Source organism: Garra rufa, chromosome 23 (assembly GCF_049309525.1).
Source record: "Garra rufa chromosome 23, GarRuf1.0, whole genome shotgun sequence".
Lineage (NCBI taxonomy): Eukaryota > Metazoa > Chordata > Actinopteri > Cypriniformes > Cyprinidae > Garra > Garra rufa.
This window is the reverse complement of record NC_133383.1, coordinates 22,844,236-22,871,728: the sequence shown is the minus strand read 5'-3', so window position 1 is coordinate 22,871,728 and position 27,493 is coordinate 22,844,236. Positions and strand designations below refer to the sequence as shown.

Sequence of the window (27,493 nt, the reverse complement as noted above, 5' to 3'; positions counted from 1 at the left end):
CAAACAGCAAAAACAACGAATATCGTTCGAGTTTGACTGTTGTTCGAGATGCAGTGATTCTGTCTCACGCTAGCACTGGATGGCGGTAATGCGCCATTTTAGTTTTCGCTCCGCTGTCAAACAAAACGAAGAAGAAGAACTTCGCGGTTCATTGGACGAACTTCTCATGTGGTTCATGTCCAACAGCCATTTTTGTATAACACAAACAACAAGACGACCGAGTGAGACAGAAAAACTCATTGCAACCGTTGCAGATACGGGAAAAAACAGATAAATAATTCAGCATCGAACTCACACAAGACGAGTGTTGAAAACAGAGACATACCAATAGTTCAAACCATCGGTTTCTGCGACGCACGTACGTGCAGAACGAGTGAGTTCTTTCAAGAAGATCCAACTCTGGAGAAAACAGTGGCTGGCTAACGTTAGTTTAGCCTAGCTGGCCAGCAGGCTCGCAGAAGAGGTGTGTGCTAAATCATTCTCAACTTTTTAAATGGCAAGTGTGCTTTGTGCAATGGTTGGTAATCACATTTTAGCAGTAATCACACATATTACGTCGTTAAGAGTGAATCACACCGGATCAAATGGTTAAAGGGCTCGTAGTGGAGTAACGTTAACGTTAGTAAAGGCCTGCAGCGAGGCGCCAGGGCGCAGCGCGAGCATATTTTAGACGGTACCGCTGCGTTTCCTGCTCTTGGTCTCCTTAAAACGTCTTAGAGTTGTTTATAATGAGATTACTTCTTAACCTTCATTAGAAAACGACTCTCGGCGTGTTGCGTGTTTGTGTTGCAAAACAGCGCGGCTGAGTGAGTGTTACTCACGTTGAGTTGTACTGTTGCTTGTGGCGTTGTGATTGTAGTTTGGAAAGTTCTCACAGAAGGGTTTTGGATGCTGAAATATAACATGTGTTTTGTTATTTAGCTTTCTTTTTGGCTTTTGTGAAATGTTAACTAACCCATTTAATCCCACGGGCAAAATTTCACACTATTTGTAACTATAACCGAGTTTGAAGTTTCTAAAAGGATATTTTTACACAGATGTGTCTGTTATAAAGAAATTTCAGAATGAATTTCCATGCATATTTTTACATGCTTTGTGTAAATGGTCACATGTTGTTTTCATTCTAGTTGCCCCTCTTAAATGTATGCGTGTCAAATATGCATTAAACCTATATATATATATATATATAATGCATATAAAACGACCATATTTGAGACCATGGACCACACAACCAGTCATAAGTATATATATATATATATATAATTTTTTTTTTTATTTGAGAATAATGCATAAAATATATAAGCATTCTGTTAATGTATGGTATGTTAGGATAGGATAATTTTTGGCTGAGATACAACTATTTGAAATGTGGAACCTGAGGGTGCAAAGAAATCTAAATATTAAGAAAATCACCTTTAAAGTTGTCCATATGACAACAATGCAATGCATATTACAAATCAAAAGCTAAGTTTTGATATATTTACAAAAGATCTTCATGGAACATGATCTTTACTTTATCCTAATTTTTTTTTAGTATTTTTGGCTATTGCTACAAATATACCAATGCTACTTAAGACTGTTTTTGTGGCCCAGGGCTACATTTGGTGTATATGTGACCCAGGACCACAAAACCGGTCATAAGGGTCCAATTTTTTAAGTTGATGGAAAAAAGCTTTTCATTGATGTGTGGTTTGTTGGGATAGGGCAATATTTAGCCATCATAATATTCTAATGATTTTTGGCATAAAAGAAAAATCGATCATTTTAACCTATACATTGTATTTTTGGCTATTGCTATAAATATACACATGCTATTTTATGACTGGTTTTGTGGTCCAGGGTCACATACAATATTTGCAGGATCTACTACTAAAATTCCAAACAGTTTAACAAGGTAACATTTTGATAAAAATTCTAATATTGTGGATTTTATTGTTAAAATAAAGCCAAAAACAATCTATTGCCTAAAATATTAAATTGTTACTTTATTTTTGTCATCTAGTGGGTCTTTTTGAGAACTATTTAGACTCTTGTTTATATGTGCTCGCTCAGTTTGGAATAATCTGGGATTTTAGTGGATTAATGATAATAAGTAGTTAAAATACAGGTTTAAGTCAGATTTTTAAATGTTAAAAGCCAATTTATGTATGAATGTATAGTTGAGTTGCTAAAACTGATCACTTTTTTTAGTTGATAGACAAGTAAGTGTGTAAAATGTTGTTGTTAACTAAAACTGAAATAAAGCTGATGGAATGAAATGAATGAAATTTTGTGCACTACCTGTCAAATGTATATATAAATATAAAATAAAATATAATTATAAATATAATTTATTCCTGTGATCAAATCTAAATTTTTAGCAGCATTAAGAAATCATTCTAATATTTGAATGTTTAAAACTTTTTACTTTTTTTTTTTTTTTTACATTTGTACTTTTTTAGGATTCTTTGATGAATAGAAAGATCCAAAGATCAGCATTTATCTGAAACAAAAAGCTTTTCATTAAAGGATGGCTTTAGGGTGGATGCTTTAAATTGATCAAAAGTGATGATAAAGACATTTATAATGTTACAAAATATTTCTGTTTCAGATCAATGCTGTTCTTCTGAACTTTCTATTCATCACAGAAACCTGAAAAAAATATACTTAATAACAATAATAATTATAAATGTTCTTTGAGCAGCAAATTGATTTCTGATGGATCATGTTACTGAAGTAATGATGATAAAATTTCAGGTTGAAATCACAGGAATAAATGACATTTTAAAATATATTCAAAAAGAAAGCAGTTATTTTAAATAGAAAAATATTTCAAAATTTAACTGTTTTTGCTGTACTTTGGATCAAATAAATGCAGGCTTTTGACTGATAGTGTATAAATATTAACTTAAACTTAAAAGTAAATAAAAAATGTTACAACTAACTCATAAAATTACTAAAACTGAAATAAAGATGAAATATAAGAATGGAAAAATTAATAAATACTATAATAGTATATAAATAATTTTAAAATAACACTGCCTGTGATCATTTAGTTTTTTAAATGTCAAAAAAAACCACCCAGTCTCAATTAACATGAGACCAAACAAAAAGTACGTGTAAAAATGATGAAATTAAAAAAAAAATGTTGAAAGTTTATAGGGCTGCAACTAACGATTATTTTAATAATCAATTAATCTGTCGATTATTTTTTCGATTAATCGATGAATCGGATAAAAAAAAAAAAACAAGGGATTTACAACCCTTTATTCAAAAACAGAACTAAAATCTTTAGAAAGTGCACGAACATGTTGCTCGTTGAACTGTTATAATAATAATAATAATAATAAAATAAAAATGGACTAACACAAAAAACATACACATGTATGCTTTACATCTGCCAAATATATAGACTAAATAAACTAAAATTACTATCCGTCAAGACAGCGGCTTGATGTGGTGTACATGCTGCATTTCCCATCAAGAAGCCTCTCAAATTAAATTCCTCAGTGCGCATTAAAAAAGTCATGTGACTTTGCACGCTGGAACGGGATAACTTGACTAACTTTCTGCTACATTCATTCTGACATGGCGGTGTTTAGTGTCCTGCCATCAGCAGCGACCAGCTGGAAGAGTTCCGCATTCAAATGCACGCAAAACTGGCCTCAAAGCCCCAGCAAAAGTAATTACCATGAATGTGTCAAGGCAAAAATTAAGAAAATATTCGAATTACTTAATAAACTAGTATTTTCTGATTCAGTGTTGCAAAGATGAAATTGACGACCCTGCTCATTAATGCCTAATGCATCTTTATGGATTAGCTAATGAAAGAGTTTTGTTTTCGATTTTAATTATTTCGTTTTATAGTAAAATAATAATTTAAAGCTTTCTATAGATATTGTGTTTGTGAGGCAATTACCTGGGTTTCGGTTAATTATTGTGAAGCGCTCCTGTTTAAACCAAAGATATCAAGCGTATTCTGTTTGTTTTCTTTAAGAGCACATTTTGTTGATACTGTTAGTGCACACAAACTAAGGTAGACCCTTTACAGTTCCGGCCCGGGTGGTAAATTACTCTTACCTTTATGAGCAAAAAAGAAATTCCACATTGCACTGGTGTCTCCATGTCCTGCAAAGCGCGCTTCTCTCCGCACAAACTTTGGAATTATCTTGATTGAATGATTAAACTAATATTGTGATATGTTTTAAGTTTTTTATATCAATGGATTTTAATTTAAATCGCGATGAATTAAGCAGGCTTTTGATCTGTCTGCCGCTGTTTGCTAGGTATAACTTTAAAAAACAAAAACTTGAATTTAACAAACAAAAAGTGTTCCAAATATATCTCTAAATTAACTTTATAAACTAAAGGAACGAAAATAAATGTAATCACTTTGCTATTAAAAACAGCAGCTGTGTAGTGAGGAAGAGAAAGAGAAAAAAAGACAGTCGGACTGGAAATTCAGTCGGCCAAAAATTGATGAGCTGTCGGACATTTTTACAAGGAATGTTTGTTTAATAACCTATTTAATACTCTTAGGCTACTTTCTTAATTAAATATATTATTTCTTTGATTTATTTTAGCGTTTTTAGGCTGCTTGTTTGCTGACTGAAGTGTATATATAAAAAAACAACGTGCCACCGTCACAGCCCTATTCAAAACTGAGACGATTTCACCTCAGCAGAGCTCCTCTTTCTCCTTACGGTTGTGGTATGTTTTCGACACATTATACAGACAGACAGTGTTACAAAAACTATAGAAGTAGTTTTCTCCATCTCCACTATCCAACGACCCGTACAGCAGCTGTTTTGCGATCGAGCATTGGCTGCTGTGAAAGTACGCTAGCCGAAGTAGGCTTAAATATCAAACATGTTTGATATAAATCGGGGCAGCATATATATATATATATATATAATGTAGAAACGGTGCGCTCAAATGTTCCAGTTTTGCGCATAAGTTAAATTCGCATCTTTGGATGGAAACACAGCTTATGAGGTGCCGAACTCTGCTGGCATCAGTGCGGGAGAGAGACCGAATGTGTCCACTCCGCTCTGCGCTCAATTTTTTTTTAAATATATATATAATAACAACCAAATGTCTCTGCGTCGCGCGACACAACGAATCGATTATGAAATTCGTTGCCAACGCTTTTAGTAATCGATTTTTATCGATTTTATCGATTCGTTGTTGCAGCCCTAAAAGTTTATGATGTACAGCCTCACACTATGAGAAATGTCATGTAAAACTATCCAAAAGTTAATTTGATCATTTGAATATTAATATTAGTTACCATGAACTAAGAATAAACAATACTTCTACAGCATTTATTAATCTTAGATCATGTTAATTTTAGCATTTACTAATGCATTAATAAAATCACTAGTTGTGTTTGTTAACATTAGTTAATGCACTGTGAACAACTGTATTTTTAAAAGATCAATAAATAACTGTTATAAATGTATTGCTAATTGTTTGTTCGTTGTTAACAAATGACACCTTATTGTAAAGTCTTACCATTTTTACACTATAAGGAAAGGAATCAGTGTAACTCAGTGTTTTTTCTCTCTCTCTCTGCAGGTGTGAGGAGTTGGGAGCTGAATGCTTGCCTGTGTAAAAATAATTCACAAAAATTCAGAATTTAAGTGAAAGAGTTCAAGAATTGAGAGAAGAGTTACCCAGCAATAGTTACGGCATTACAAACTGCCCTCAGAGTTTTTTCAAACAGCAGTTGCTGTTATTTATGCTGCCACAAATTCTTAATCATAGTGTGTTGTTTTTTTCTCTATTTCTCTCTGAAGTGTTTTCAAAATTGCTGAATCTTTTTGTTTTAAAGATCTGAAGTTACTGGCACATTAGGGTGGCGTGCCATCTTTTGGAGTTCTTATATCTGGCTAGATAATTATCAGCCGTTATCTCTCTGAAACTGGCAGCTATAATAATATTCATACAGAGTTTAGAATTACCAAGTCCACCTCAGCACACAGAACCACCGTATCGGTTCTGACAGAACCACCTCATTCCTGTCCCCCCGAACGTACTGGTCCTTTACAGTCCTGTTCTTTGGACAAGGTAAGCACTTTTCTTGTTGTATAATTCTGATTATGATAAATGAGATTTAAAAACCTAAATGTTTTGTTTTATTTTGGATTTCGTGTTTTCCTCTGGTTAACAGAAACCCTGAGCCCTCTGGACATACAGAATATGACTGCTGAGACACTTAACTTCGGTCCAGAATGGTAATGCATATATTTCAGATAGTATGACTTTTAAATATGCAAAATTCAAAAAGTTGCCCATAAATCGTTTTCAATTTCTGACCTACACTACCAGTCAAAAGTTTTTGAACGGTAACTTTTTTTTTAAATGTTTTTTTTTTTTTTTAAGAATTCTCTTCTGCTCACCAAGCCTGCATTTGTTTGATATAAAATACAGCAAAACAGTAATATTGTGAATATTTTTACTATTTATTATTTTAAAAGGGGCAGTGCACATTAATTAACCCAGGTCTATTAAGAAAATGTGTCATTATAGAAATTAATACTTTTATTTAGCAAGGATGCTTTAAATTGATCAAAAATGACGATAAAGACATTTATAATGTTATAAAAGATTTCAGATAAATGCCGTTTTCAACAATAATAATAGATGTTTTTGAGCAGCAAATCAGAATATTACAGTGATTTCTGAAGGATCATGTAATAGGATAGTAATGATGCTAAAAAAATCAGCTTTAAAATCACAGGAATAAATTATATTTTAAAATATATTCAATTAGAAAACAGTTATTTTTAATAGTAAAAATATTTCAAAATGTTACCATTTTGCTGTACTTTATCAAATAAATAAAGGCTTGGTGAGCAGAATAGACTTCTTTAAAAAAACATTTAAAATCTTATTGTTCAAAAACATTTGACTGGTAGGGTAGCTATTACCTAAATTTGTTTTAGTTACCATCCCTCTGGCCAATAGTTTTGGTTTACTTACTTGCCGAAAAACACTTTTACTTTTTTTTTTTTTTTACTTTTTGGCAGTATGTTGGAGGAACATGCTTTTTCTTATTTTGTTAATCTGATTTCTAACTTAATGCTCCACTAAAACAAAACTGAAACATGACTGAGGATCTCAAAGTTGCAGTTGTTTTTCCCTGATAAACACATTTGAAGTTAGTTTTCAATAATCTGACTTTTCTCCTTTTTGCTATCCTTTGTGAGAAATATTTAGTGTGCAGTAAATTTATGAACTGCCACATTCATTGTGGGTGTATTTTTTTTTTCTTTCTGTCCTACTTCCCTATAAGTGTCAACAGGAGGAAACAGATGTTTCCCCTTTCTTTGTGATTTTTTTTCTAATTTATAAATAAAAGATCAATCACTTTTATTGTTTTCTGCATATACACAATCTTGCATTCAGAATGATTAATAGTTTTTAAATGGGTGATGTAAATAATTTGGACGATGTCTGCTTTCTTCAGGCTCCGTGCACTATCCAGAGGGGGGAGTGTGACGTCCCCTCCCCCTTCCCCTGCAATGCCAAAGTCCAAGTTGGCCGACTACCGCTATGGCCGCGAGGAGATGTTAGCACTTTATGTCAAAGATAACAAGGTGAGAGACTCACGGCACCTGCAGTAAAAGCTAAATAAATTAAACTGCACAGGCCACCTGTTTAAGTCAGAGGTCTTTTCATTAAAGTAGGATGAGTTTTAAAGGAATAGCTCACACAAAAATGAAAAATCTGTCATTAATTACTCACCCTCATGTCATTCCAGACCCTTAAGACCTTTGTTCATCTTCAGAATGCAAATTAAGATATTTTTGTTGATATCCAAGAGCTTTCTGGCTCTGCATAGGCAGAAATGCAACTACTATGTTTAAAGCCTAGAGTGTTAGTTAGGACATTTGTTAAAATAGTGGTTCAAGCGTAATGTTATAAAGCTACAAAAAATAACAACTTCATTAATTTTGGATGAATTGGCCCTTTAATATAAGAGTCAATAATCATTTGCTCATTACATACTTAATAGACATTTTGCTTGCGTGTTTAGATCCCTGAGGACATGCAGGATAAGGAGTTTGCTGCAATCCTGCAAGAAGAGTCTCAGCAGCCATTGGCCTTGGTACCCCTGACTGAGGAGGAGCAGGTGAGTCTCTTTCACTGATGGATATTAGGGTTGGGCATCTAAGGTATAATGCCGATCCGATACGCATCTCGATACAAAGTATCCGATCCGATATATTAACGATACATTTGTGACATATTGCGATACAATACGATACGATTCACACCCATATCACGATACGATGCGATAATTCAGCACTAACTAATTAGATCAAGTTTATGTGGTGATGTGAAAGAGGATGCGGTGCCAGTGAATGAGTTTGATTATTTATTAACCAAGTAAAACCAAGACTTTTATATATTTATTTATTTATTTATTTATTTATATATAAATATATTAGACAGATTTAAAGCTCCTGAATTCTTTAATTCAGACATTCTAAACGACTACAGAGTACTTTTTCTAAAGTAAGTGAACCTGCCAAAACAGAACAACAGGGAGATGCCAAAATACCACTCACTAAACCTGTCCATTTGAACTGGACTGACCGAATATCTACTGTTTGTATCCATCATAAAATGAACATACAAATGAAAAATACAGCAAATACATACTATATCTGTTGATGCTGGTGCTCATATGTGCATAAACACCACTGACCCTTACAAGATCCACCTCTATGGGTGAGCATCCATTATAAAACACTCACAAGACATTCATTTTGACAACTATGCAAATATTTTGAAATTTCACACAAAAATACTATGGATCAGAGCCCCGAAAGCCTGACTAGTTCATGAATCAATAGCGGACTTATGCGTGCCTAGATGCAAGAGTGTCATTGTTACTATTACTCTGATCGTCTTTACTTTTACATTAGTGCGAGGGTTTGTTTCATGCAGTCAAGAGATGAAGTAGAGACCCGTTTTTCCGCGGGGGTATAGGTTACTTTTATGTGGGCTTTTGCTGGTGGGAGTGGGACAAAATAACATACATTTCTGCAGGAGCGGGACAAAAAAATCAGTCCCTTGCAGGTCTCTGATGATGTTTGCGTGCCGCGGTTGAAAGTTTTGAGCCGCCGTTCAGTCTGTATGCGATGAGGCTTGCTGCGCCGAGTCCAAAGCAATCAATCACAGAACACGAAAGAGGCCGTGCTTTGACCATTTTAGGATAAAATTTAAGTTAATTTTAAGCCATCTCGCGGGCCACCGGTTGAGAATCCCTGCTCTATGTGACTTTCTGGACACGCCCCGGTCTCTGTAGTGTTGTGATAGTCTACGTCATTCACGCAGCAGTGAAGGGAGACGTGCTTGCGAAACAGTTCAGAGGGGAGAAAACAATCTAACAATATTTTCCACTTTCTAAATAATAAAAGTATTGTATGTCTACTAATAATTATAAAGAAATAAATCGGGATTTACCGATGCAGATATGTTAGAAACGATGCATCGCGATACAAATGCCAATTTGTATCCGATGCGCACTTTTTAAACCGATGCATCGCATCGTTAACATTTTAAACCGATGCACCGAGTGAATCGGGGAATCTTCCCATCCCTAATGGATATTGTAGTCAAGAGGCGAATTTCATTTGGATAATATAAGTAATATTGTTTGTATGTATACATCAATGATCTTTTTTATTTATTTCTCTCTCCTTTCAGAGGAACTTCTCCATGTCTGTGAACAGTGTGGCTGTGCTAAGGCTTATGGGTAAAGGAGGTGGAGCTGTACCAACAGGTGTAGCTAGAGGGCGTGGAAGCACTCGAGGTGGTCGAGGTGGGTTGTGACCAATGGTGTAAATAGTGCTGCAGTGAAGAGTGAAGACATATTTTTGTAGGCTAACCTGAAAGTTAATCCTGGTTCCTTCAGCAAAAACAAAATAGGATTTTTCCACCAGATTTTAGATTATTGCAGAAAATTAGCTCTGTGACCAACAAAAGTTTATGATGTCATACTGCTCAGGCCCCACCCATTACTGCTGACGGACTGTCCCGTATTAGCATATTTCCGCCCTCAGCCAATTGTACGCTGTCCAACATTTTCTCCATGCTCAAAGACTTGTAGCGACAACAATGTCTCGTAAGCAATGCAGGTGTTTTGTATTTGAATATAAAAGTGAAGTTCACCCCACATCAAAGCCACTGACTCAGTGGATTAGTTTTATTTTTTATGCTACACAAGAAAAAAATGGATGAGAGGGGCGGGGTCAGCAGTAGCTAATTATCATTTAGAGAGGCATGCACTGAACTGGTTCACTGTGAACAGTGCTGTTTTTGATTAGGTAAAGTTTTACAGGACCATTGAGGAATTTTAACCAAAGTATGTTGCAGACATTTCATGAAGACCCTGAAGAATCATATTGATGTGGAAAATAGGCATCCAATGTACCTTTTATGAATTTTGAAGCCTGAATACAATCACCAGAAGTGAAATGCTAAATGCAGAGCATGATCATAAACAGTGAGGATGTGAAAGTAAACTAATAAGTTGATGAGTTTTCCTCTTTGGCATGAAGATGTTTAATGTCCCTGACTGCCTTTGTAGCCACATTTAGCCACTTGTTAGCAACTGCCTTTTACAAGTGAATGCTTAAAACACACACAAGTGGTTATTTTTGTCGTAGAGTAAATTGTGAAAGTATCTTGAGCTTGTGTTAACCACATACCTTGTTTCAGACATTTAACCAAAAACCCATAGACATTAGGGCGTTGGAACCGGAAGTGGTAAAATTCTAACTAGTTTACGGGTTTTGGCCTACAAAAATGTGAGGTGTGTGTGTGTGTGTGTGTGTGTGTATGTGATATTTACTATGATGGAGATCATCCTTCCAATTACTAGGTCATTCCCATTTCCAAGAGATTTAGTATATTATATAATACATTATTATATATACATATTTTAATAATCTTTTATTTGCAGGGAGAGGCAGAGGCGAAGGCGGATTCTACCAAAGAAGTGTGGATGAAGAGGTTGGTTTTGGCCGAGGGCGAGAGATGCACCGCAGTCAGAGTTGGGATGACAGGTGGGTTTTCCAGTCATTTGTACTCATAAAGTTTTATGTACAATGTCATATTTGTCTGAATATCTACAGTTGAGGTCAAAAGTTTACATACACCTTGTTAAGTTGAAATGTTAATTAAAAATGTTAATTTTTTCAATATAGGAGGGATCAAACAAAATGCATGTTATTTTTTTTATTTAGTACTGACCTAAATAAGATTTTATATAAAAGAATATTACATATAGTGCACAAGTGAAATTATAAAGATGACCCCGTTCAAAAGTTTACATACACTTGATTTTTAATACGGTGTTGTTACTTGAGTGATCCACAGCTGTGTTTTTTTGTTTTGTTTTTTGTTTAGTGAAAGTTGTTCCCTTGTTTGTCCTGAACAGTTAAACTGCCTGCTGTTCTTCAGAAAAATCCTTCAGGTCCCACAAAGTCTTTGGATTTCAGCATTTTTGACGTTTTGAATTTTAACCTATTTTGTCTTTTGGGGAACGTGTAAGTAGATTCTGAAGGGCAGTACTAAATGGGGGAAAAAGGTATTTAGGCAAAATAAGAAAAATATACAAATCTTCATCTTAATGCATCATGTTTCCTTTTGAAGCATCAGTGAGCGTGTGATCTAGAGTGCGGATCGGGCCGCATTTTTCTGTCCGAGCCCGGCCCGCGTCCGACAGAGCAGTAACCGAGCCCGACCCGAACCCGACAGGCATTAAGATATTTATGTCCGAGCCCGATCCCAGCCCGACACAGTTAAAATCTTTTTTTTTTTCTCATACTAATGACACGTGCAGTTTTTTGTGTGGAAAGCCCGCTTTTATTAAGCAACTGTAGGAAGGCGTTCGGAAATGTCAACAGATGAGCGCATCAGTGCACACGGGGCAAAAAGCGCTGTTATAACACAGGCGCACTATCGCGCTGATGTAACCGAGCCCGACCCGAACCCGAGCATCCTTTCTAAATATCTGTCCGAACCCGGCCCGGCCCGTCGGGTTCCGTCGGGTACCGTCGGGCTCGGCTCGGGTATCCATCCTCTAGTGTGATCCTTCTGTTATAGTTGCATACGAGTCCCTTAGTTGTCCTCAGTGTGAAAAGATGGATCTCAAATATACAGTCATACAGTCATTGTTGGAAAGGGTTCAAATACACAAAAGGCTGAAAAACTAAAGAATTTGTGGGACCTGAAAGATTTTTCTGAAGAACAGTGGACAGTTTAGCTGTTCAGGACAAACAAGGAACTCATGAACAACTATCATTTAAAAAAAAAAAACACATTTGTGGATTATTTAGGTAACAGCACAATATTAAGAATCAAGTGTATGTGAACTTTTGAACAGGGCTGTTTAAATAAATTCAACTATTATTTTCACTTGTGGACTATATGTAGATCCCTTTTATTTTGGTAAAATAGCTAACATATTGCAGATTCTGCAAGGTGTATGTAAACTTTTGACCTCAACTGTATATATTTATAACATGCATTTGTGTAACTTAATTCTGCACCAATGTCTTGAAAGCTTTAAGTCACTCTCAGAATAATTGTCTGTTGAGCTGATCATTAGTATTTGTTGTTTCAGAGGTGAGCGGCGCTTTGAAAAGCCCTTGAGGCGTGATGGTGGACGTGGTGGTTTTGAGGATGGAGGAGCAGGAGGAAGGAAGGACTATGCACGCTCAGACAGCGATAACTGGCGCACGCTCCGAGAGGAGCAGGAGGAAGAGGAGGGGGCAGAACCTGGGGGAAGCTGGAGAATTGCCGGAGGTCGTCGCGATGGTACATATGCTTATTTGCTTTTTTGTTTATTTTTTTTTTATTGTTAATATTTTGTCCAATATATTTTTTAGCTGCTTGATATTGCAAATTGGTTATATCAAGTATTAGTATTGTATTATCTCAATTATGAACACACTGGTTTATAATGCAAATAGTTTTACCGTTTACTGCACTTTGTTTTTCTTCATGTTATTTCCCTATAGTGGCTAATAAACCAGAAGTCACCCATACACTTACTTCCGCATTGAATAATAAGGTGGATACATTTTAATGTTTCAAATTTGTCTTTTCTCTTATCTAGATGGGGGTCCTCGTTCAGCAGGTTGGCGGGATCACAGCAGTGGAGAGGGCCGTCGTAGGAAGTTTGACTTTGACTTCCGAGATGGAGAAGGCGGACGTAGAAGGACTGGAAGTGAGGGAGGAGAGGAAGAGCGAGACGGCCTGCCTGAATGGTGCACAGATGAAGAAGAAGGGGAGATGGGTACCTTTGATTCTTCTGGAGCCTTCATGTGCATCAAGGTTTGCTTTTCTTTCATGCTTCTCTTCAAATAAATTCCAGATGCGTTCTTGCAAGTTACTGTTAAGTAACTTCCTAATAAGTAAGTAAAAAAAGAAATGGATTAAATCAGGTTTGTGTGACCCTTTAGAAAAACTCCAGAGATGCAATCCCTGAAGACCAGGAACTGGAATTCGAGGCTCTAGAGGAAGAAGAGGAGGGTGGTTTGGAGCAGGACAGCCCTGCTGATAAATGTAAGAGAAATCTTTAAAAAAAAGTGACTTTTGCTCTTTGTTCTGCATCATGTCACCTGCTCTAACCAAGAACATTGAACCATTAGCATCTTCCACTTCTCATGTTTAAGCATTTCCTCACTTTTTTTCTTAACTTGCCTCTCTTCTTTTTTCAGTGGAAGCTTGTGAGGCAATAACTGTGTGTGATGGAGACAGAATGTCATTATCTCCTCATCCCGTGTCTGCTCCTGCCCCTGTACACCCTGTTGCAGAAGAAGAGACTCCCAAACCCATAATCACTCTTCCTTCAAAACCTGCACCCCAACCAGCTGAAGGTACTTTCTCTCTTTTTGTGAAAAGAACATGCAATGCAAAAACACTCTGGACTAAAACAGAGTTTGTTGGTATAGATGCATCTCCAGCAGGGGGCACCACAACTCAGAGGCAGAGCTCCTCTCCTCCCTCATCCACTGGTACTGACCTTCCAACAGTAGGGGGAGACACTGAGGAGGAAGATGGCATGAAGCACCTTCAACAGGTTGGTGTGTTTCCTTCTTGCTTGCTTGTGTTGCTCTGCACTCTTATGATAGAAGCTCAAAGTAAAAAAAGATCTATCATTTAAAGGAGGCTGAGAAGATGGTGGCATCCCTGCAAGACACGTCCCTTGAAGAGGAATGTTTCACTCAAGCTCTTCAAGAGAGCCACATCTCTGCGGCACACACTCACTCACACCCGAATACGCACACACACTCTCACTCCAACCAACACAGTCTCCCCCACTCCGCCAGCGCTCTGCCCCTGTCCCATGAATCCGCAATGAAGTGGTTCTACAAAGACCCTCAAGGGGAGATTCAAGGTAATTCTCACTGCCACGTCAATCTTGGAGGGTTTTCATGTGTTCGTTACAGCATAAAATGGTGGGCTGTATTTTTGTATTTTCTCTTTCTCAGGTCCATTCACTACAGTGGAGATGTGTGAGTGGTTTCAGGCAGGGTATTTCACCATGAACCTGCTGGTCAAACGTGGCTGTGATGAGGGATTTCAGCCCCTGGGTGAAGTCATCAAGATGTGGGGGCGTGTGCCTTTCTCTCCCGGCCCCTCACCTCCTCCGCTTCTGGTGAGGAACTCGGTGAAATATCAAGAAACGGGTTTGATGTGACATACAGTTGAGGTCAAAAGTTTACATACACCTTGCAGAACCTGCATGTTATTTATTAAGAGGGACAAGCTTGATTCTTAACAGTGTGTTACCTGAATGATCCACAGTTTTTTTTTTTCTTTTCGTTTTGCTTAATGATAGTTGTTCATGACTCCCTTGTTTGTCCTGAACAGTTTAACATCCAGCTGTTATTCAGAAAAATCCTTTTGGTCCCACAAATTCTTTGGTTTTTCAGTATTTTTGTTTATTTGAACCCTTATCGACAATGACTGTATGATTTTGAGATCCATCTTTTCACACTGAGGACAACTGAGGGACACTCAGGAGGTTACAAATGCTCACTGATGTTCCAGAAGGAAATACCATGCATTAAGAGATGGGGGTGAAAACTTGATGTGTACTTTTCTTATTTTGCCTAAATGTTTTCTTTTTTCATTTGGTACTGCCCTTCAGAAGCTACAGAAGATACTTGTATGTTTCTCAGACGACAAAATAAGTTAAATTTGACCTGATCTTTAATTTCTGAAAGTTTTCACCCCCGTCTCTTAATGCGTCATGTTTCATTCTGAAGCATCAGTGAGCGTTTGAACCTTCTGTAATAATTGCGTATGAGTCCCTCAGTTGTCCTCAGTGTGAAAAGATGGATCTTAAAACCATACAGTCATTGTTGGAAAGGGTTCAAATAAACAAAAATGCTGAAAAACCAAAGAATTTGTGGGACCTGAAGGATTTTTTTCTGAAGAACACACACACAGCTGTGGATCATTCAGGTAAAAACACAGTATTAGAAATTTAAGCATATGTAAACTTTTGAACGGTGTAATTTTTATGAATTCAACTAATATTTTCTTTTGTGGACTATATGTAAATGTCTTATGTAAATTATCTTATTCAGGTCAGTACTAAATAAAATCATGCATTTTGTATGATACCTCTTATGTTGGTAAGGAAATTGACATTTTGCAGATTCTGCAGGGTGTATGTAAACCAGCCACACAGGGCTTTGTTACAATGATTTTTACCATGTTCTTAAACCCTTAACCATAGTAAAAACAAGTACTGCCTTGAGTTGCTTTTCTAAAATATCCAAGTAGTGGTCAGAGCATTAACCTTTTAGGGCAGTGCTTCGACATATTGAGGTTGTGTTACAGGCGACCCAAATTTGATTCTGTTTTCTCGATCCCATATCCTCTTCTATTTAGTAATTTCCTGACTCTCTACAATCCATTCCCTAAAAATTCCAAAAAATGGTATTCAACTTGGATGGAAGTAGAACATTTTGTCTGTTTTTCTGTTGCTTTAGGGGAACATGGACCAGGAGGTATTAAAGAAACAGTTAGAACAAGCTGCCACTGCAGCCCTCTACCAACAACTTCAGATGAGATTTCAGCACATGAACAGGTATCACCGACTTTCCAATTAATGCACCAGCTGGCCAGGTATACACTTGTGTTTTGGATTTATGAGTGATGTGTTTGGGTCTCAGGTGTGGGGAGACTGGGATGATGCCTGCGATGAACAGGTCCATGTCAGTGCCAGACACCGGGCCCATGTGGGACATGCCTACCTCAGTCTCTCAGCAGTCAGGTACTACCAGCTGCTTTAGCTAATAGCCACTTTTTTTTTTGTTAAGTGCTGTTGTTACACCGATGTTTATTCTGTTTTGTAGGCGGTGAGACCAATCTGTGGGACTTAACCATGAGTAACTCCGCTCAGGGTCCAACTCTTGAACATTTGCAGAAAGTATGTCACTTATGTAATCTTGAAAAAAGTGCCTTCACTCCTGCTAAAGTGTTATTTTACATAACATGCACTATATATACCATAGTGTATACGGAAAAACCAGAGTAAACTTTGGACTTCAGCCCGGACTGCGATGTCACTAATTAATCACTCCTCTTGGTGATCACATTTCATGTTGAATGTGTAAACCTCACCCATATCGCTCTTTCGGTAATTGAGCATGTGCTGTGTGTTAGCTCCAGCAGGAGAGGCGTGAAGCTGAACTCAGGAAGCGTGAAGAAGAGGAGAGGAAACGGAGGGAGGAAAAGCGCAGACAGCAAGAGGAACAGAAGAGGAGAGAGGAGGAGGAGCTTTATAGACGAAAACAGGTGAGCGCACTCTCGCACTGGGCTACAAATCTTGCACACTTAAGTTTTTTTGATGTGTAACATGTTTCTGTTTTACAGCAGTGCCGTCAGCAGCAGGAATTGATCATGAAGTTTCTGCAGCAGAGCCAGCAGCAGCAGAGTGTGTCAGGGGGTGCAGGGTGGAGCAGCAGCCAGGCAGGAAGTCTGTCTCTGGGCAAGGCTTCTGGAAAGAGCTTGGGACTATTGGAGCTGGAGGCAGAGAGACTTCACAAACAGCAGAGAGCTCAGCAGCAGCAAAGGGTAAAAAGATCTTGACATCCACATGAGCAGTGAATTATTTCAAATGCGTCTTGGGTCTAAAGGGGTTCTCCTTGAATGAGTTGCTTTGTAGGGATGTAACAATATCACATTATACATTTTAAAGTTAAATTCTAATCTAATGCACTTTGAGAATTCAAAATTAAGAGCTCCAACCCATGTACCTAAGTAGGGATGTGACAATATTATCAATATCATAATATAGCGATAGCAAAGCTCTCTCTCGATATTATTGTGGTCACATGATGATATGAAACGATACGTCTTCAGGGCAAAAAGGGTAGTTTTTAAAATATATTTAAACTTCTTGTTCTAACGTAAAATGTATTTAAAGTTCTGTTTTGGGCCGTTATGCTTTGGCACAGTATCTGTCAAACTAAAACCGAAAGCACAATATGGCTTTTTTTTGGTTTTCGCTGCACGTTTCAAAGTGGCAGTCAGCTCGTAATCCGGTGTTTTCCACGCCTCAAAACTGCACGTGTTTGTGAATGCAATGGCCACCAGTTATGCATTATATTCGTGGCAGATGATTACAGCATTTCACTAGATTTGTATTGAGATGCGTTTTTGTAAGCTTGTTTTCACTGAAGCTGGAGTTTTCCTTCAAAATAAAAGCTTTACTGTCATTTCCATCAAAATAAAAGCTTTAAACTGCAGTATGAATTGCAGACAGCTAGCGGTTTAAAAGCAGTCCAAATTCAAAATATCTCTTTCAATTGTAGAAATGAGGAAATAAGTATTGTAAGTTCCCTACTGTAGTGTAAAGTAAAAATAATACACCTGTGAAATATTTATTTTCATTTATTTTACAGTGCAATTGTTTTACAGTAAATAGCTATTGTGTCATTGTTATCATTATTATTATATACTAATTAGAGGTGGGCATAGATTAATTTTTTTTAATCTAGATTAATCTAGATTAAATCTTGGAATTAATCTAGATTAAAATGGCTAATTTGAATTCTGCTGAAGGCATTCAGAATATGTGTGCTACCCAAATAATGACTAAAAGTAAGTCTTTGAGAATGGATCATAAAGCTCAAAAAGCTGTTCTATGATAATTTGTTGATGAAAATAAATTGTTCAATTAGATGTACTTGTGTTTACTAACTAACTAACAATGAAATTATTTTTTCTACCTAATAGATTGTGTTTTTTTTAACGTCAACACCTACCCAACCCATTACATGTTACACCGTACTTTTATTTTGACAGGCTGCCGTGAAGTTTCTGTGTATACAGCATGGGCGTCGGAAGCAAAATAAATGTGGGTGGGTCCTCCCCCAGAAAAAAAATACTGTAGTATATGCCATTTTCTGTAGTCTGGTGCCTTTTATTTAATGCGTTTTTATACAATGCCATATTTACAAATATTACAAAAGACGGTTATTGAAACAACATCTTCAGTGGCGCAATTGATAACACGAGTAACATATCGTTTTTGACGCGGGAGACCAGAGTTCGCGTCTGCCTTTTGTTGAAATCATTTTCAAAATCGTCACCCTTTTCACTTATATCACATCGGAAAGGCATTTGTTTATTTGTAAATTAATGAAATGCTCCATATAAGCCAAGTGGAATAAATTTGAGGAAACCACAGCATGTAATTTAAGGCTTTATCTAAATGCAGTTTAATTTATTAAGGCATACCTCATACAATGGATTTGACTGAGTCTGACGAAAAGTACAAAGACATACTCGCTGAATTAGAGACGGTAAAAGTGGGTGGGTCCAATAGCATTGGTCTTCAAAAGTGGTTGGGTCCTGTCCCACCCACGTTCAATGCTTCCGACGCCCATGGTATACAGTATGATATGATGCTAGTTTTCTCAAATGAAACGGTAAAAGTGACACTCACAGCAGTTTGGGAGATTGAGTTTATCTGTTATTGTGAGATGAAAATGCCAAAATTTACCGGGAGCGTCACGTGTGTTTCAGTATACGTGTAGTAAAAGCTTGTCTCCGCCATGCATACATACAGAGGCAAACGGAACATATCGGATTCATATTAAAACGGTCTTTTTGCATTTCAGTTTTCACATACACTAGTCCATATCGCGATTTGAATTAAGTGACAGACCAAGATTTGATTTATGAATCCAAAAAACGACGAATTTACGTGGCATTTCGCTACAGTAGATTCGGTTTTTATGAATGGAGGACGACGCGATCCCGTCTGTGTTTTGGCGGAGGAGACTTAAACGCGCAACCATATTCTATAGTCTTCGGTATACATCCGCGTTAAACTATCAAGGTGAAAGTCATCATAGCTTGCGTAGTTTAGACACAGCTCCCAACCCAAATTTGAGAATAGATTAACGGCGATATTTTTTTTTTATCGCACGATAAGAGTTTCACGTTAACGCAGCACGTTAACGCCGATAACGGCCCACCACTAATACTAATTTGTTTGGCTTCCTAAAACACCAGTGTAAATATAATTTACACTGAGACAGTATACCACAAATAAAAAAGAGGGGTGAGTCCCCTTTAAAGTTCAGGTACAAGTCAATTCACTGATTGTTTTTTCTGACTTAAGTTTTCTTAGCAACATGGGTTGGAGCTCTTAATTTTGAACTCTCAAAGTCTATTAAATGAAATTTTGTTTAAAATTTAAAATTTAAATTACTCAAAATATTTTTCCAATTCTTCATTTGTCTTTTTTCAAGTATCGCAATAAATATCATATTGTGGACTTTATTTTGCGATATTATCATACCAAAGCATAATGGCAACTTAAGATAATAAACACAACTTTTAAAGACCTTTTATGTTAGAATATTTGAAAAATCTACACTTTTCGCCTGGAAAACCTATATTGCTTCATATCGTCATGTGACCACAATAATATTGAGACTTTGCTCTCGCAATATCACGATATTGATAATATTGTTTTTTACTCTTTCTGCTGCTTTAACTGTCTATGTCTGTTTTGTTCAGCATGGAGGTTTGACGATGGGCCAGTGGAGTGATGGCACATCTGGAATGTGGTCAGGAGCTGGCATGGATGGGAAGGTTGGAGGTGGCAACCCTGCTATGGGCATGTGGGATGAGGCTATGAAGAACCAGTCCAGCCATCGCAACATTGGCCTGAAGAACAGCCGCAGCAGTCCCTCTCTCAGGTACACATATTTACATTCACACAAGTTACCTTCATGTTTTTTGAACACAATGTTTACCTTAAATGTGTCTGTCTTCTCAGCGAACAGTACTTGCTGAATCGTCGTAAGCGTACTGATGATGAGGAGAGACTTTTGAAGCTTCTTCAGGGGATGAAACCTCAGGACGGTTTCACCACTTGGTGTGAACAGATGCTCCACGCTCTCAACACCTCTGCAACTAACTCCTCTTCAGTGGATGGTAACAACGTCACATCTGCCATTTGCTTCTTTTCTTCTCTCTTCTAGGGTTGGGCCGATAGACAATGCCATCGGCAATGGCTGAGAGGTATCACCATCACGAAACCAGCCAAATCCGAATACTGTGTTTGGAAAGGAAATGGAATAAATACGAGATGGGAGAAAAAAAATACAATACTTTCTCTCCCCCACCGACGTCATCGTTCACTGTAGACATTGTCTGATGCCAATTTGGTAGACATGGCCCAACCCTACTCTCTTCTCCAAAAGGAGCTGGAATTAAAATTTTCATGCTTGTATTTCTCTCCGTAGTGCCCACCATTGTGGCATATCTGAAGGAGGTGGAGTCTCCATATGAAGTTCATGACTTTATCCGCATTTATCTGGGCGATACCATTGAAGCCAAAGAGTTTGCCAAGCAGTTCCTGGAGCGTCGTGCCAAACAGAAAGCAAACCACCAGAGACAACAGCAGCAGGTTTGTGAATGACAACTTTTCTCGAAAGCACATTGTTTTTCTTGCACTTTGGATGAGTGTTAATGTAGTGAAATTTTTCACAGCTGTCCAAGGAAGTCTCTGGATTGAACATGAACTTCCCCCTGCAGGTAGATGCAAAAAAGACATAATATTTCCAGTATTAGTTAGGGCTGGGTGATTTGGCCAAACAATTCTGTTTTTTTTTTTTTTTTTTCATATCAGTTGATATCAACAATTATCATGATAAATGTCAGATCTTTATTTCTTTTGAGTTTAAAACCAGATGTTTGCTCCAAAGTGAAAGTTGTAGAAACCAGACCATTATTTTCTTAAAATCAATATAAAAGTCTTATTAGAAAAATTAATTTCGTAGTTTCTGCGTGTTCTAATGAGTGATATTGTTTCAAATCAAGAAATAGGTTTGTGTTGCCTGATAATATTAATAATAATACTTTTTTGTGGTCCCTTAGAAATACCCAATTGATACTAGTAGTGGCTTGAGTTAAGATGCAGAAGTACATTTTTGTTCATTATCAAAATCAGTAACATTGGTAAAAATTTATGCTATTTTTTTTTTTTTTTTTTTTTTTTTTTTTTTAGTTAACCATTGGTCTTCCATAGTAGCATACATTTAAATCATAAAAACACATATAGCACGCCTCAATACAATTTTTAATAGTAAAAAATACCTATAAATGACCCTGGACCACAAAACTAGTCTTAAAGGGGTAGTTCACCCAGAAATCAAAATTAGCCCATTATTTACTCACCCTCCAGGCATCCTAGGTGTATATGCCGTACTACTTTCAAACAAATCCAATTGAAGGTATATTAAAAATTATTCTGGCAATTTCAAGCTCTATAAAATCATCAGTCCAAAACAAGTCCAATAAAGCGCATCCATCCATATTAAAAAGTGCCTTGCATGGCTCCAGGAGTTGAATAAAGGTCTCTTGTAGAGAATTTGTGTTTTTGTAAGAAAAATAGCCATATTCAAATTTGCTTCCTTTGCTCCTGTAAACAGACGTTGGTTTTCACGAGACTCACAGGCACATGTGCAACACATACGTCCTACAAAAAAAAAATGCATTGATTCGGTACAGGAGGCCTTTATCTACTCCCGAACCTGTGTGAGGCACTTATGAATGCCTTATGGAATATTATGAATGGATGCGCCCATTGCCACGATAGAGCTTGGAAGTGCCAGGATAATTTTTAATATAATTCTGATTGCATTCGTCTAAAAGAAGGAAGTCATATACACCTAGGATGGCTTGAGGGTGAGTAAATTATGGTAGTACAGGCATATTTTTAGCAATAGTCAAAAATACATTGTATGGGTCAAAATTGCCGATTTTTCTTTTCTATATTAAGTAAAGATATTTTGATATTTTCCTACCACAAATATATCAAAAGTATTTGTAGATTAAAAAGACTTCTGAGTATATCGTTGCGCACAGTGTTTGTTTGTCAGCGCTGTTTAATCTCTTTAAATCGCCAAGTCATTTGTGTACTTCACCTGAACTGAATTCAAGCGCATCACACTGGTTCCACAGCACTGTTTAGTGCTCCTAAATAAACGTATCTGCTCTAGTGAACTATCGCCGCAATGCTGTTTGAACTTTGTTCCGTGTGGTGCACTTCAAATGCCGCACAAACATTATATCGAACATTTATCGAACTCTTCATAAAATTTCTTTAGAGATTTATCACCCAGCCCTAGTATTAGTTTACATTTTATATTAGTCCAGTGTTTAAAGTCTTCCTGGTTTTTCTCCTTACAGTCAATGTTCCAGGCAGCTCACATGAGTAAGGGCGGCAGTGTGTACGACACTCAGGGAGGAAAAGCGAAGAAAAAGCCTAGCATGATGCTCCATTCTGACCCCAGTATCCTCGGTTAGCGTGCACGCTCGCATAAACACTCTCAAACCCCTACTGGGTTGCATTCAGCTTTACCCATCAGCATGCATACATTACCCAGAATAACCCTTGAACCACTGTTGTTTTAATCTGCGTTCTGGCTCCTTGTCAAATTCTTGCCGTCTGGGTCATAGTGAGATCTTCATCTAGCAAAGAGGATCTATTTACCGATGTACTTATTGAAAAGCATTTTCTGCCCTGCTTCAAGGGGGGAAAAGTTTATGAATTAGTCATTAGTATATTCCCAGAAGGGACATTTCTTGTGGAAAGTCAACCCTCGGACCTCTCAACCTCTGTTCTCCTGTTTCCCACCTCCGCAGGCTACTCATTCCTGGGGGGAGGTGAGCTGGAGCAGGTGGAGGATTACTGACCCAGCCCGTCTACTTGAGTTTACCTGAGGCCTTAAACCTGGAGCAAATCAGCAGAGGAATGTGCACTGCTCAGTGAGGGATGGGGCGGGCAATATTTGTCCATGCCCCCCCTCCCCCCCTCTCTCTCTTTCTCCCTCTTTCTCTCACTCTGCACTGTGAGAGGAGCAGAAGGAGGTTATCGGGAGGTTCGGTGTGAAGAGGAGATCCTCTTCTGCCTCCCTTCAGTAAAGCACCTTACCTAAACCATTGCACTTTAATGTTTTCATATTTGAAATGGAGTTGTCTTTTTCCTTTTTTTTTTTTACAATGCAAAAATGTGTGAATATATTGTTGCATATATTATGTGTAGAATATTTGTATGAATATACATACGAGAGGTAGGAACGGAGCGGAGCGGAGTCCACCGTATCAAAAAATGTAGAAGTTGAAAAACGTTAATAGGGGAGGTTCAAGTTCAAGTCGAGCATCTCTCCTAAAAGACAAACACTGTTGTATTTTTATGTTCATGGTAAAGCTATAAAAATATGAATTTGAAAACTTGAAGATTTGCACTTGTTTAAAAAAAACAAAAAGACAAAAAAAAAAAAAAAATACGTTAGGATAGCTTGAGGTTTTTTCGTGAGTGCGTGTGCAAGTGTAAGAGATGAAAGATGAAGCCTGCACAAATTTTATTGCTTACCGACATGTATAAAACAAATGCCATGCTTTTATTTTGTTCATCACAATTTTGTACTTTATTGAGCATGTGTGCTAAAGTATGTGTGTGTGACAATGGACAGAAGCAGTTTGTGTTTGCCCTTTTTTGTACATAGGCTCTTAAAGAGACCGATGGGACAGTCAAGCATTGCGTTTTTACCCTCCAGTGTTTCAAAGCATGACTGAGGTGCTGTTTGGCCCGTTTGGCTCTGTTGTAAGAGGGCAATCGGGGTCTCTAGGTTGTGTTTGGTGTATAAATGTAGCTCCGCTGTTGTCTGTACACAAACTACTTACATTACAACTCTTCCCTTTTACTCATTCTCAGTCCACGATGTGAAATGTTGCCTTCTGTCCAGAAAATGCGTGTATGTATGTGTGTGGATTCTGTTGGCTGGTGTTTTGAGACAGTCACAAGGGCACTGTGATTCTGTATGTCAGTTGTGTTACTTTTTTTGTTGCTGTTGAAAAAAAAGAAAAGAATGAATGATATATTTTTTTATCGTTCTATACAAAGTATTTGAACTTTATCAGTTGGAGCACTTTCTAGGCTGCTACCTTGTATTTTTTGAATAATGTTTTTGTTTGACTTTTTTTTTTTTTTTTTTTTCTTTAATTTTATTTGGCTCATGAGGATGTTGTATTATGAATGAATGTATTCCAAAACAAACTATGTATAACAGTGCATCTAACAACAAGGCTTGAGTGTCTCAGAGTGAAACGGGACACGCCTCACCATTCGGAATATGCCTATTGTCAGAGGTCAGATTCTTGGGACGCGCATGGCCTGTACCAAGCTGACAGGTCTCCGGCTGCTAGTGCTCTTCCAGAACTTTCTCACAGCAACCGGAGACTCTTGAATTGGTCTACCAACATCTTTATGGAACTGGTGGTTAGCCGTCTTGTTACTTACGCTCTTGATACAGGGCCATTGAGAGCCAAGGATCTGCAGTGTGTAGCAGTACTTTTTTTTTTTTTCTTTTGGAAAGACAGAATTTATTTTTTTTTCTTTCAAAACAGAAGTCTTGGGATTGAAATATGTGATGTTTTGCATCATCGATATTTGTTCATCCTCTGAATAGGAAGAGACTGGAGATCGGAACAGAGATTTTGGTACTTGATCTGTAGAAAAAAGAAAAAAATCCTGCTTTAAGCGTATTTCATTCTATTCTGACTGGATTATATTTTTGTAAAAAACATAACAAAAGACAATGACTGAAAACAAGCGCGGAGAAGTGGGTATCAGCACTAATCTAAACGCCATCCTGGAATCCGAAAAGGAGTGGCAACCAGCTGCATTTAGTGCTACACAGAGAGCGAGACGGAGGGAATATGTGCGGATTCATTTCATCCTCACACCAAAGGGATGGAGTTTTCTGCATCCTTTGAGCTGCAATCCCCACTGCTCTCTGCAACACTATCAAATGAAGGAAAATCCTACAGCATTTGAGAAAAAAAAAAAAAAAAAAAAGTGGTCATTTTGAATGTTTGATTAAAAAAAAAAAAAACCTTTATGCCTTTTTAGAAGATTACCGTGCGGAGAAACTGCAGATTCTCACGTCTAGCAATCATATTTCTTCAAAAACTTCCTTGTGGAGTTTAGATGTGATGAATGTTTGGAAAGGAGACGAACTGAAACCCAAACTCCTCGTTTCTTCACGCACTTGAACTACATCTCAAGGACACAGACTTGTCATGATTGCCTGTCGATACAGTGAAAAATTGAGAGTATTACAGCAATTATTGAGTTCATGGATGCTTGTGAAACAGCTGAGCTGCAGTTAAGCAGGTAAGATCCAACATGACAAGATTGAAAGTTGATATTTTACTCTTGGGGTTGTGGTTTAATCCTTGGTTTTGTTTTTCAGTTCTTCAAGAATGGACGTAACCTAGATCTCCCTGCTGGGACCATCTCACCCACCAGTACGCATTTTCTGATGTCTTCAAACTGGATTAAGCAAGAGACGACAACTCTTTCTCTTCTTTCTTCTCTCGTCTTGCTCTTCTTCTATCTTTCGTCCTGACAGCGTAGAATGGGACCCACAGACAGACTAGGTGTGTGCATGCGTGTGGAGAGACTTTGTATGCGTCTGTACACAACTCGGACATTCTTCCGTCTTGCTGAGGCGGGGACTGGACGGCCTGTAAATAATGTAAATGATTTTGGTCCCTGTTTGTTGAGTTCTGTCCATCTTAGGCCATCATTTTGGGTGTTTCACATGCCTTAATTGTACAAAATAGAACTGCCCTGGTCAACATTAATGTAACACTCATTAGAAGAACAGCACAGGCTATATCAACACCACTCGGTCATCTAAAGGAATCTGAGCCTGGCTGAGGATGTTTTCTCCCCTATGTTGACTTCACTCATCATACCAGGCTGTGGGATGTTTCCCACAGTGTTTTCTATGTAATGTTGGTATGTAAATGTTCAAGTGAATAACTGCAATTATTGACATGTACAGATAAAGGTTGATGAACATTGGTATATGCTGAAATCTGAAAAAGAAATTGTAAAAGTTTAAAAGAGGTAGTTTGCCTTCCTCTATCAGTTCGGCATTGAATATTTTTGAGTTTTAAATGATTAGGTGGGTACGTACAGAACATGGGGGTTAGTTTTGCTTTGAGAAGATCAAAATATGTTAAACTGAAAATAAAAAAATTAAATGCTGAATTTGTTTTCTGTCATTGTTACAATTATGTGCCCCAAGTAGCACGAGTGTATTTGTATCAATAGCCAAAAATCATTAGGGTATTAAGTAAAGATTATGTTCAATGAAGATATTTTGCAAATTTCCTACCGTAAATATATCAAAACTTAAATTTTGATTAGTAATATGCATTGCTAAGAACTTCATTTGGACAACTTTAAAGGCAGTTTTCTCAATATTTTAATATTTTGCACCCTCAAATTCTTAAAACATCGTGGCCAAATATAGTCATATCCTAACAAACCATACATTAATGGAAATCTTATTTATTCAGCTTTCAGACAGTTTAAAAAAATGTACCCTTATGACTGGTTTTGTGGTCCAGGCTCACATTTAGTCAGATTTGACTCCTGCTTTGCAGCTGTTTTCCACTATGAGGCAGTACAATCACACTTGTGCTTCAGAACCTCAGAGAGTATAGTAAGTTACATTACTACAGATTCAGAAATAATCAGTACTTGATTTCATCAAGCTAAATGAAACTATTAGATACAAATCATTGTGTTTTCAGACATTTTTTTAGTCAACGCGTTAGGAATAAATTCTAGATTCACGTTAAGCCCGCACAGCACAAACCTAATTCCACCATTTGATTTCACAAGGAAATCAGCATGTACTTTTTTTTTACATTAGACAAAGGGTTAAAGCACACAAACATTGTCCTAATGTGCCTTCAGCTATCTGACTAAAGTTGAGGCGATTGGAAACAACTAGAAATACGTATTGAATTCGACTCAAGCCTACCGTCTTCATCGTTTTTATCATAGTAGTTCCTTCAATTTGTTGGCCAACAAACTGCAGTGACATTTAAAAAAAAAAATACTTCAGAGAAGAGCTTTTCTCAAGACGCA

The 27,493-nt window shown here is 37.3% G+C and overlaps 1 protein-coding gene across 1 annotated transcript; it reads left to right on the top strand.

Annotated features, from left to right (window-relative positions):
• Positions 1-209: 209 nt before the first annotated feature.
• gigyf1b (GRB10 interacting GYF protein 1b) lies at positions 210-25,550 on the top strand. The gene is made up of 25 exons (XM_073829448.1): positions 210-463; positions 5,557-6,048; positions 6,152-6,215; positions 7,451-7,580; positions 8,021-8,116; positions 9,700-9,814; positions 10,958-11,060; positions 12,623-12,816; positions 13,118-13,335; positions 13,464-13,566; positions 13,722-13,880; positions 13,956-14,083; positions 14,170-14,401; positions 14,496-14,662; positions 16,008-16,105; positions 16,191-16,291; positions 16,374-16,447; positions 16,684-16,815; positions 16,894-17,094; positions 20,053-20,234; positions 20,315-20,472; positions 20,784-20,947; positions 21,031-21,075; positions 22,732-22,843; positions 23,188-25,550. The coding sequence occupies exons 3-25, from the start codon at positions 6,181-6,183 to the stop codon at positions 23,235-23,237; spliced, it is 2,997 nt and encodes a 998-aa protein (XP_073685549.1). The 5' UTR covers positions 210-463; positions 5,557-6,048; positions 6,152-6,180; the 3' UTR covers positions 23,238-25,550.
• Positions 25,551-27,493: the final 1,943 nt, after the last annotated feature.